Here is a 12,760-nt window from a genome sequence, read left to right as displayed (position 1 = left end):
ATGTAAAAGAGTGAATACTTTTTTGCATTTCAATTGAATTACATATAACTCTATACACATGCACTCGTCTCGAATGCGAATTTTTAGATTTAACTCTAAGCTTAATATAATCTCCTCCACGATTTTCAGTGACCAAGGAAAAATTTAAAGATTTTTTAGTACACTAGGGATCGTTTGCTGGCATGTGGTGATCACAACATCCGAAGGCAGACAGCTATACTGAACTCTAGTTGATAAAAAAAACTGCTTGAATTTCATATCCCCTGGTTTTGGAAAATTCCTGATCCATATCGAAAAACGTAAATAGAAATTGTAATGTAATAACCCATGAACATGTTTATATTAGAGGAGTCAGCTATTCAAACATTATCAGAATCCGGAATAATCACAGTCAGCCCAAAAGAAATTCTGAAGGCTATAAAGACAATATTAACCCAAGAAACTCACCAGGCTATGATTTAATGATCAATGATAATGATCCCAGTTCACCAATTTTGTTATCGTGAGCATCATGGAACGATCAGGTTAACCGTTTGACTGGAGAGATAAGAAAATCTTTTGAACTTAAAAATATTGCTCGGCCATATTTTTAGATGTCACACAGGCCTTTGATAAAGTTTGGCTTTAAGGTCTAATACATACGATAATACTCATAGTTTACTAGAGCCTTACCTAAAGAACCGTTTGTTTAGGGTAAAGTACAGTAATTGTGTGACAAGAGTCTATGAAATCAATGCTGGCGATTCACAGGGAATTGTTCTTGAACCAACAGTTTACAAGATATACACCTCTGAATTTCCAACGAGCGATAACTTAACCATTTCTACATTAGCAGACTACATTGCCGTTCTTAGTTCACGAACGGATTCAAGCATGGCTGCAAGAGAACTAGATAATTATCTTAGACGTGTCGAGAGATGATTGAAAAACTGGAGAATACGTGTAAATGAAACCAAATGAAAACATGTTACGTTTACACTTAGAATAGGACACTGTACATCTGTCTCATTTAACAGCGTGAACATCCCACAGCCTGACAATGTCACATACTTCGGCATTCACATGGATAGACGCCTTACTTGGCAACTCAATATATAAACCATAATAAACTAAAATCTTTTAATCTGCACTAACTAATCAACGACCAATCTATCTTAAGTCTTGACTGCAAAGACATCCTGTAGAAGACCAATTTAAACATATGAAATCAAACTATGGGGATTGTCAGGTAATATCAGTATTGATTTTATAAAGACGGGCCAATCCAACATTCTGAGGGCCATGACTGGATCACCATAAGAAATAAAAACATCCATAGAGACTTAGAAGTACCATATAGATACATCCCGAAATTGCAAGAACATCCGAACCATCTTGCAAGACTGCTTACTAAACCTCAAACACGAACAAGACTTCGTAAAACTGACCTACCACCCCACTAATCTGAGTCCAATTATACCACCATGGCTCTTAATTAAGAACAAATGTATTTGATTTTAGTTATAAGATTTGAATACTTATTGTAAGGCCTAGGAACTAAAGGCAGATTCAATGAATAAATAAACAAGTAAGAGAGCTATGTATATTCGGCTGTGCCGAATCTTATATACCCTTAACCAAATTATACTTTAAAATATTTTTTTTTTAAATATTTAAATATTAGGTAAACAAATTAAATTTTTTTTAATTGTTTTTCAAAATTTTTTTTAAAATTTGCAAAATCGGTCCATAAATAACGGAGATATGAGCAAAAAACCGGGACAACCTCGATTTTTGACCTATTTTTGATCTATATCTGGATTACTAAGTCATTAATATAGACAATATGGACATCTAATGATAGATATTTCAAAGTCTATTGCAACGATGTAGATAAGGCTATAGTAAGTTGGACCTACAATGGGTCAAAATCGGGAAAAATATTTTTTAACCCGAATTTTTTTTCATCAAAAATTTTTTTTCCGTTATTTATGGAACGATTTTGCTGATTTTAAATAGCAAACTTCTCGAAAGCATGTCTGACAGAATTATTGAAGATTTGGATCCCGAAGATATCTGGGGTCTTCAGAAAATTGATTTCAACAGACAGACGGATCTATAAGGATACAATATATATATATACTTTATAGGGTCGGAAATGAAAAATGTAGAAATTACAAACGGAGTGACAAACTTATATATAACCTTCTCACGAAGGTGAAGGGTATAAAAACCTAATTAGGTTTTTAATTAAAAATAAACATCTGTCAGTTGACTCCTGTCAAAATTTGAACAAGCTGCGTCATTTAGTTTGTGTTTGTCAGCCATTGATAGAAGACTACCTCGTGACTTGAATACAAATTGGAAAAAAGTGAATTTCCTCTGATCATTAGCATTATTTTTTGCTGAAAAAAATCATCATTCAAATAAAGGCTAAACATGATAATTATTATAGGAACTCTGCACCATCAATTTCAATGGTAAAAGAAGTGGTTTACTAAATTTTGTTGTGGCAGTACAAGCACGGAAGATGACTTCCTGGACATCTAGTTGAGTTTTCTACACCCGAAACAATTTAAAAAAATAATGATATAGTTTTGGCCGATCGGAGATTGAAAGTCCGAGAGATTTTGGAAACCATAGGCAACTCAGAACTTTCTGATACCCCGTTGAGGTTTCTACACCCAAAATAATTGAAAAAAATTCACGATATAGTGTTGGGCGATCGGAGGTTGAAAGTTCGAGAGATTGTGGAAGCCATAGGCATCTCAAATGGCTCAGTGGTTTCAATTTTAAATTATCACTAGGGTATGAAAAAGCTATCCGCAAGATCGCTGCCGCGTTTGCTTACAAATATTCTCCGGATTTAGCACCGATTGACTATTTCTTGTTTTCAAACCTGATGAAATGTCTCGACCGAAAGAGATTTGACTCCAACGATGAAATCATCTCACAAAAAATTGATTTATTTAAAATTTCTGACAACATTGATCACAGCTTAATGACAAGTAAGATATTGAATTCTTCAATATATTTAAAGATCTGCCTAGAAACAATGACAACCCAGCAGTTCTGGTAACTTTCGCCTAACTAGTGATTTTATACATCATTTAGGGTCAAGCTGGTTACCGAGTAAGCTTTTTGACTAGTTATTTTGAAATGTGCTTGTCCTTGAGGGTAAACAAACCTATGATCCTAAGTAGATTACACTCCGGATTAGAAAAGGAAACTCAGTGGCAATTGATTCTACAATTGGTCAATTCACAAGGTTTCTTATCAGTCATATTGTCATAATGTCCTAATATATCTCGACTCGGCGGCTCGCCTTAACCGACTCTTAGGCATTCGGCGGAGGTCTCTGCTTTTTGGTTACGATAACGCAATAAACATAGCATGCAGTGTAGTAGGGTTCTATAAGTCGATTGTTCGAACAATCGACTTTTTGCTGAAAAAAGTCTCGATAAAAGTCGAAAATAGTCGATAAAAGTCGGAAAAGTCGAATAGTCGATAAAAGTCGAAAAAAGTCGACATTTTAGATTGTTAAAAAAATATTTAATTTCAACATTAAACTAAAACTATTGCAATTTGGTACACTTGTATTTTTTGTAGTGTATGCTAATATAAATAATAAATAAATGTTTATAAAATAAAGCTTTTTCTACACAAAATTCTTCCAACATTCTTCTAACTATTATCGCCTTGATAAATTTTATTTTTATTGCTAAACATTACAAAAAAAGCGCATCAATAAATGTAGAAACTATATATTTTTTACAAGAAATGGTAAAAAATTGAAAAGTCGAAAATAGTCGGAAAGTCGCAAATAGTCTAAAAAAGTCGAAAATAGTCTAAAAAAGTCGAAAAGTCGATAGTTCGAAAAGTCGACTTTTTAAAAAACGAAAAAAGTTCGAAGTTGAAAAGTCTAAAAGTCGACTTTTTGTTTAAGCTATAGAACCCTACAGCGTAGTATTATTTTAGGACATTTTTTGCTTGAAAAGCAATGAAAACCATTGTGATTAGGACATTATGACATGATAAGAGACCTTGTGAATTGACCAAATATATTACTTCTTTTGAGTATACACCAATACCTCGGTTTGCGTCGCTAATTGGGACCGGAGAAACGAGACGCAAACCGAAACGACGAGAACCGAAGCACAATTTTCCATAAAATTTGTATTTATTTTCATTATTTGGTTCCGAGATTTATAATTGAAACGAAGCGACGCAAACCGGGGTATTGGTGTATAACTAATTCTTAATTAAACACACTACATTATAGATTACTTAGGGATATTAAAGTGACAATTGACTCTATAATTGATTACTTGGGATGTGTAAAGTAATATATTGACTTTTCTGTCTGATCCCAACATGTCATATGACTAAAAATATATGAAAAACTACTGCATTAAAGTAATACTATTTACCACTATTAAAACTGCTGGGAAATCATAGAGGGGGACGCTTAAGGGCTATGGAGGAGATATAGTAGTGTCATATTGCTTAAACAGCTTGTACTTGGCGTGCAGTAACGAAAATGAAAAAAAAAATATTCTCAAATGATTCATTTAACATAAATTTTTAGATATTTGTTTGTTTGAAAAATAAACAAATAGATGAATGAATGAAATTATTTATGTAGATATGTGAAAAAAATGTTTAGAAGTATTAATATACAAATGTAAGTAAATAATTTGTTAAAATATTTCAGTTAAATTAGGGTGTGGCTACTACCTATTTTCTTCAAATTGTTTTCATTTGTTTTGGTTTTTTCAAATTTGTATTTAAAGAGTTAAAAAACGTTTTATTTTCATGTGAGGGGAGGACAATAATTGTGCTATGTAGTTAGTTGCGTTTACACAACTGTTGCTTGTTAAAATTGTTTGCTTTTGGTTTTTTTGTAGTTGTTGCATGAGAGTTATTTGTTTATATTGTTGTTACTGGTTTTATTGTTGTTGTTTTCTACGTTTTGAAAACAAATAAAATGCATTTATTAATAAAAAAAAAATTAGAAAAAAACGTAAATTAAAAAAATAATTGTTTCAAACAGGTTTAAATTTTTAAATATTTTTTTCATTGAAATATCTATTTGTACAAAAATAATATTTTAGATTTTTAAAACATGTATGCATTTTTAATAATTCCTGTTAAATGAATTTAAATTTACAACTAATAATAGGTATTTAATTGTGCCATATAATGAATATTTAAAATATGTTTTAATAATAAATTAGTTACACACATTTGTTTTGCTGTTGTTAAATCTATTTGTTATTACAAATATTTAAACAAATACTAATTTTGTTACTGGTGCAGTTTAGTATTTTTTTTTCAAAATCACTTTAAAATTATAAAATATTTCGTTTAGTTTTAGATTCGTTTCGTTTCTTTTCTTTTTGTATTTTAATTTCCGTTTTTTTTTTATTTTCAATACGACCGTTACACTTTTTTCACGCACGCGTTCTCCAGCACTCTTAATTTACAACTAAATTTCTTTGGTTTGTTTGAAAATTCATCAACTAGAAAAACGCTTTTTGTTGTTTTCTTAGTGCTCTCTTTTACAAACAACTTTGTGTGTTCTCTTCAAGTGTTAAAAGTACAGTCACAAAATTATATAGAAACAGCTTTCTTTTAAAGTCGTGCTTATTTATTTTAGATAAATGTTAAATACTGTTTGTACAGCTTATTATTATGTAGTTAACATAATAAAAGCTTTATAAACAGTTAAAATATATGTTTCATGTTAATATTTCAAAGTTAATACAAATCAGTAATACCAGGGCACAGTGGTTTAGAAACTTTTTTTTTGGAAATAATTCGTTATCTCGGGAACTATTGGATATATTGTTACGAATTTCACATGGTTGGAGCTGAGGTGTTTTCGAGTTATTTACATTTTTTCAGCTTTTTAGCGCTAATGGGGGCCAGTCCGTGGCCCCTCGAAATTGGTCACCTCGGGTCTCAAATTTTTTAAAAAAATCATCAAAAATCCATTTATGAACTGAATGAGCTGAAACTTAAAATATAAATAGTCCTTGAGAAGGTCTACTTACATGCTTACATGTGTAGGTTATCTCTATTAGTTGAAGATATATTTAGGTTTATTGATTTTTTTTTTTAATTTTGCTCTATCTTTTTTTGTTTTTTTAGATATGGCGGCCCTACGGAGGGTCCAAATTTATTTTTAAAATATCAGCTATATTGGTGATAAAATTCTAAATATAATAAATTCAAATCCAAATTTGGAACATGTAAAAGGGGCCGTATTTTTTATGTTTTTTCCCAAAAAAGAACATATATTTTTTCTTTTGTAAAAAAAAAATTTCTTCTGGACTATATACAATTTTTATATGATCCGGAAGGAAAATTTAATGCGAAAGCGTGTAAAATAAAATTTGGCTCCATTCAAACATCTATTTATTTTTGGTACATATATTTTATTACTAGCTCCCACCATGATATTCATATTTATTCGAATAAAATTTGTAACATCTCAATCTGTCAAAAACGTGTAAAATACATTTTGTCCGAAATTATAAAGCCAATTTTTATGAAATGTTAAACATTGGTTCCTCCAGTAAGTAACCTTTCGACGATAGTGTGCTTAAAAGTATTAAGATACAATAAACACAGAACAAATAGTACTTTTTCGTTACTTTAATGGTACGTTTTGAATTTTCTATAATAATTGACCTATAAACATTAAATTAAGCATATGTAGTGCTGAGTGAGTTAGAATCCATAAGAACTCCTTATGGTACTTTTGCTATATTTTAATGGTACTATATGAAATTTGATGCAGATGATAGTATGACATGTTTTTTTTTTTTACTTTTAATGACACTTTTTTTATTTTCTAATAGTAATTTTTAATTCATTATATTTACAAACTCGTCCCTTTTTCATTTGAATCAGCTAATTTTATAACTTATAGCCACGTTTTTAATTAAATTTTCGTATGAAAAATCCATTTTTTGTTGAAAATAAAGTGATCACTGATTTAGATTCCTTTTTCCATTTTGATTGTCATGTCAGCCCAATTATGAATAAAAAATTCCCCGGGAGTTTGTTCCCCGGGAGTTTTTTCCCATTGAATTTGAATAGGAAAATTGAGAAAAGGGAAAGATCTCCCGTAGAATTTTTATTATAACTAGCTGCCCCGACAGACGCACAGTGGGTTGAATGGTACCCAAAGTGGCGATTAATTCATAGAAGCAGTAGTTTTAAAATATTATATTTTGTTATTGATGATTTATTATAAGCACATAAAAACACAGCATTTTAGAAAAAAAGGTTAAAAAAAATTTTTTAACCCTTTAAGCGCATTATTGTTTTTTTGGAAAAAAAGATATTTTTTCACAATTTATGCTGTAACTTTGGAATGGAAAGCGATAAATTATTGAATAATATTGGAAATTAAAGCATACTTAATGTGCTATTAAAAAATTCAAAATATAAATTTATTGTATGTATTTACATTAGCATAAATTTAATTTAAAATCTAATTTTTGTTTTTTCACAAAATTTTATATATGTATGTACAAATTTTTTTTAAAAAAAACCACAAAAGACAATATTATAAATTTTTTTAATGAACAATCATAAATACATAAAAACACAACTTTAAAAAAAAATGTAAGAAAAAAATGTTTTAACCTGTTTTGTAGAATATGTTTTTAGCAAGAGGAGTTCTTTCACTATTACTTAAATAAGTAAAAAACCTCAATAAACCCGCACATTTTTTTTTCTGTATATAGAAGCTGAAAGTTCATATTTTAAGAGCATTTAATGGAATTTACCCGATCTCGCCCTGATTTTTTTTAAACTCAATCTATATATCGAAAAAACCTCAATAATGGAGAACTTTAAAAAAATCTTAAAAAATATTTTCAAAACATTTATCTAAACAAAAATTATTTATTTATGGTCTCAAATACCTGAATTTCATGGTTCCATTTTAATATTTCTACTTTTAACAGATTTAACAAAAAATATAAGCTCTCGAAATATCACAATTTTCAATTTTAACCACAGCACGCAAAATTTGTAAAAATTATTTGACTTTGACCGCTCACTGCCAATAAAGTAAGTTACTCACAACTGTAATTTTAGCAGTTTGTGATGTATTATTTACTGCACTTTAACCCAATACCAAACATGACTGAAACAGATAAAGTTCAGCTTTTGAATTAATCCCCATTTTTGGTACATTTCAACCCTATGTGAGACGTTAAACGTCTTGTCCTAGTTAAAAAAATGCTTGTGTTCGATTTGTGAATTTGTGAGAAGCGGTTTGAAAAATATACATAGAAGCGCTACTGAGAGACAAAGAACCTAAGTTTGTTGTCAAAAACCTAAGTCTTGCAACAACAGAATACATGTAAATCATTCATATTTTGAAATTTTATATAAAAAATCGATTTTTGGTCAGAAATATGAGTGATCACAGATCGAGCTGCTTTTCTTGATTAAACGCTTATTGGCCAAGTTATTAGCGAATTTAGATATTTTGAGTTTTTATATAAAAAATCGATTTTTGGCCAGAAATATGAGTGATCATAGATCGAGCTCCTTTTCTTAATTAATCGCTTATTGGCCATGTTATTAGCGATTTTAGATATTTTGAATTTTTATATAAACAAATAGATTTTTGGTCTGAAATATAAGTGATCACAGATCGAGCTGCTTTTCTTGATTAAACGCTTATTGGCCAAGTTATCAGCGAATTTAGATATTTTGAGTTTTTATATAAACAAATCGATTTTTGGCCAGAAATATGAGTGATGACAGATCGAGCTCCTTTTCCTGATTAGACGCTTATTGGGCAAGTTATTAGCGATTTTAGATATTTTGAGTTTTTATATAAAAAATCGATTTTTGGTCAGAAATATGAGTGATCACAGATCGAGCTCCTTTTCTTGATTAAACGCTTTTGGTCTGAAATATGATTGACTGACCGATGTATTTTTGAGATGTATTTAATAAGTGGGCGTATTAGTGGACGTGGAAAATTTTTATTTATGTAAAAGCTTTGGCGGACTATGTATTTCAAACATTAAAAAAAAGTAGTTAAATCGGTCCAGGCGTCCTGCGATTTTAGATATATAGAAAAAAATTGGCGTGGTAAATTTTTTTTAAATTGGATTACTATGATTATTTAAACAAAAAATTAGTCAAATTGGTGTAGCCGTTTTTCGATTTTAGAGAAATCGAAAAAAGTGGGCGTGGTCAATTTTTCATTCCGTAAAAACCTAAGTTAGGCTATCACCAACATTGTCACCAACAAATGTCAAAATCGGTCCGGCCGTTCTCTACTGATGCAATTACCAACGAACGACATTTGATTTTTATTTATATAGATTTTTTTCATCAACAAAGTTGTTGGGTAAGAGCTGATGTCTGTAATGTCCAAAAAGATTGTTCCAACCGATTAAGCGATGTTCGTTTGTCCGTCCGTTTGACAAAATTTGTTACAAACTCTTCTATTGCCACAAGGACAAAGCCTATTGAATTTAGTTAGAATCGGTCCAATATTTCTCCTAGCCCCATACGATTGCCCTATCTGAAAATAGTTTAGCTCTCATAAATATCTTATTAATATAGATATCCAAACCAAATTCAACACAAATAAGTTTTTATAAGCTGAACTCGCACCAACAAATTTTGTGACGATCAGTCCAAAATTTTTAGTCATAGTTCCCATATAAGGCCCACTTCTGAAAATCACTTCAACTATCATAAACCTCATAAAAATTTTGGTTTTCCAATAAAATTGAAGTCGTGTTACCAAATTTTATAACGATCGGTCGGTAATTAGTCATAGCTTCCATTCCGATTTTCCACTTCCGAAAATCACTTCAGCTAGCATAAATCTCTTAAAAGTTTTGGTATTTAAAAAAAAAAAATTCAACACAAATGGAAACTTCCAATAATATCACAAATATATATATGAAAACCAGCTATCTTGGAAAAAATCTAATAATTCGAATAATTTGTAGACAGTTGTTTAAAAAATTGGATGCAAATAATAACTTTGAATTACTTTCAAGCAAAGATTTGAAAAGTTTAAATCTTAATTCAATTTTCAAAATGAAATTAAATATATTCTCGTAACCATTTTATTAAAGAATTCAGCCTAAGTACTTCAAACGTTTGGTATTCATACCTTTGATAATACATTCTTTATAGAATTAATTCCTTATTTTCTTGAATTCAAATCTACTATAAAGTGGCTTAAAAAAGTATTGAATAATTAAAATTTTCTTCAATTCAAATCTTGTAAATGATTAAAAACAAAAACAAATTGAATGAAGAAAAAATATTTTAAATCAATTTAGATTACATTAGATTTGTATTAACAAAAATTTAATCATGAATGAATAAAGCTAAATAATTAGTTTTTTGGCAATGGCAATTTATGGAATGAATTGCAGAATAATAATAATCTGAATAATGATTTTTGTGGATTAATTTCAAACTCTGCTTTGAATTAGAATCTACATGGGCAATAATTTAAAAAGTCTACTGCATTTCTTGAAAAATTTCAATGCTTTTCATCTTTTTTTTAATATGCAAATTAAATTTAAGAAATTGTGTTGATTGTTTTATTAAAAATGATTTTATGATTTTAATTTTTAAATTTATATGGAATATTTTATGCGCATAAAACACTTTGTTTCATCATCATCATGCAGATTGTTGGGCCAAAAGTTAAGACAACAATTGGTTCCTCGGGAATCGGGGCCGATTTCAATTCTGCTCTTTTGAACTAAACTTGATCCAGATTTGAACCACTTCAGTACAACTTCTACTTTATTTTAATAATCACAGGACAATTATTCGTATTACACACACAATTTATAGGTATATTTTTCAATTTATTTACATGTTTATTTATTTATTTAATTTTTTTTTTGTATATTGTTTCTGTTTTTTTATTAATTAATTTTTTTTTCTTTGTTTCTATAATAAATAACATTAAATTGCAAATCGTTTACAGTCTTTCGTTACTCTCACACACACTCAAAAAATGCAGCTACTTAAAAACTAACAAAAAAAAAATAATAATTTTCATAAAGAAATTAAATATTTTTAATAATTACAAGAACAAAAATTTGATTTTTTTTAAATAAAATTTATGCTAAGCTTAAATTTTATAAGACACGTTAAAACAGGAGGAGGTTTAGTAGTAGTTTAGTTGATTTTTCTTTAAAGATTTCTTGTGTTATTTGATTTTAATCTGGCAATTCTTATAAACTAAATGAATACTTTGTTAAATGTTAAATGTTTCTCTGTTAATCATTCTCATTCTGCTGTTAATGTTTCTATTTTATTGCTGTTAGTTGGTTGGTTGGTTTGTATTTGTTGTTGTTGTATGTACACATTTTAATTTTCAAAACACACGATCACGCAACACTAAACTTAGGGGAGTTTTAGGCGCTAATAGAAATTCAAATTCCGTTTCCAATGGTTTTGTGAAGCTTACATCGAAGGCAAGTAAAATCTGGGAAAAAAAAAGAATATTTTTATAGGTATATGTGATTGTGCTTTACAATTATGTTGAGGATTGCTTGCTTACCTTTGCTAGCAGTAAAACAGTTTCCATTTCGACAAATCGTTTACCCGGACACGTTCTCTTACCAATGCCAAAAGGCACCACTATGGTCGAACTTTGAATATTTACACTAAAATTTCCATCCTTATCAATCCATCTTTCGGGACGGAATGTTTTGGCCTCTTTAAAATTGTTGTCCTTATGACAAGCAATCATATTCTGACACAGGACTACTGTCTGCAATATGAAAAAAAAGTAAAAAATATATTAAAGTATATGAGTGAAATCAGAAAAGTTTTTTCGTCATTAATTAACGATTAAACGATTAAAAATATTTTGCTTTTATATTGTTTTTAAGTATTTTTTAATTTGACGCGTTTTTACTTTATTTGAACGAGTGATCTTATTTGAAAACGAAAATCAATGCGCCAATTTATTATTTTACATCAAACAAAATGAGGTGTCATTGCGTTTGTAACACATCGAAATATTCCAGATAAGAAGATCTAGCTATGTCCGTCTGTCTGTCTGTCTGTTGAAAACACTTTACGGCCCAAACGAAAGGAGCTAGCTGGCTGAAAATGCTCTCTGTTGATAAGGTCTGTTTGGTACTGAAAATGGGATATATCGGTTTACTATTTCACCTAGCCCTCATACAAATCTCTTCCCGGAATACTGTTTGATTATCCAATAATCCTGCAATCCTGACAAATTTTTGCACAACTTAGTTCTAAGTACTTTGAAATTATACTGATATACGTAAAAAATACGAGCATTTTTTCATGTTCCAACTTTAGATGCGTGTAACTTTTTATAGGGATGAGATTTATTTTTATTGCAAATTTTATTGCAAATAAAGATGATATTGTAAAAAAAAATTTCTGAATCTTTACGCAAAAAACTTTCGTAGAATATTTTAATCCTTAAATGTCCTTTTTGAAAGGACTTTTTCGATTTTCTGGAAAAAGGGGTCAAATTGACCCCTAAAGAGAGGAGATAGGGGGTTAAGATCTTCCACAAAAATGATCCCCATAAAATTCCACAATATAACTCTGACAATAAGAATTCTCTCAGATATTAACTTACAACATTTTTTCTGTTAGTATAATGCTACCTTCGATGAAAAAATTAAAACTTTAACCCAGTAAAAAAAAATTCAGACCAGCTGGACTATAAGTTTATTCTACAAAAATGATATATTCAACATGCCCTTTCAGGGCTAGT

At 29.6% G+C, this 12,760-nt stretch overlaps 2 protein-coding genes across 5 annotated transcripts in view; both read right to left on the bottom strand.

Moving 5' to 3' along the window:
- Window positions 1-5,576, bottom strand: part of LOC135954512 (uncharacterized) — a 36,600-nt gene extending 31,024 nt beyond the window's left edge. Inside the window, exon 1 of one of the 2 annotated variants that reach the window (XM_065504693.1) lies at window positions 5,324-5,576. The gene's annotated coding sequence lies outside the window, so the exon portion shown is untranslated. Of the gene's footprint in view, window positions 1-5,224 lie in introns of both variants that reach the window. The other variant, XM_065504694.1, reaches the window with a different exon arrangement.
- Window positions 5,577-10,838: 5,262 nt separating this feature from the next.
- shd (shade) overlaps window positions 10,839-12,760 on the bottom strand; it is a 67,156-nt gene continuing 65,234 nt past the window's right edge. For all 3 annotated transcript variants that reach the window (XM_065504514.1, XM_065504512.1, XM_065504513.1), the window contains exons 7-8: window positions 11,561-11,773; window positions 10,839-11,485 (exon numbers count right to left, since the gene is read on the bottom strand). In XM_065504514.1, coding sequence (XP_065360586.1) covers window positions 11,375-11,485; window positions 11,561-11,773 — 324 coding nt within the window. In that variant the 3' untranslated portion in view covers window positions 10,839-11,374. The remainder of the gene's footprint in view (window positions 11,486-11,560; window positions 11,774-12,760) is intronic.

The sequence above is a fragment of the Calliphora vicina genome, chromosome 3, assembly GCF_958450345.1.
Source record: "Calliphora vicina chromosome 3, idCalVici1.1, whole genome shotgun sequence".
NCBI lineage: Eukaryota > Metazoa > Arthropoda > Insecta > Diptera > Calliphoridae > Calliphora > Calliphora vicina.
The sequence above is the reverse complement of the archived record's forward strand: the minus strand, read 5'-3'. Positions and strand labels throughout refer to the sequence as shown.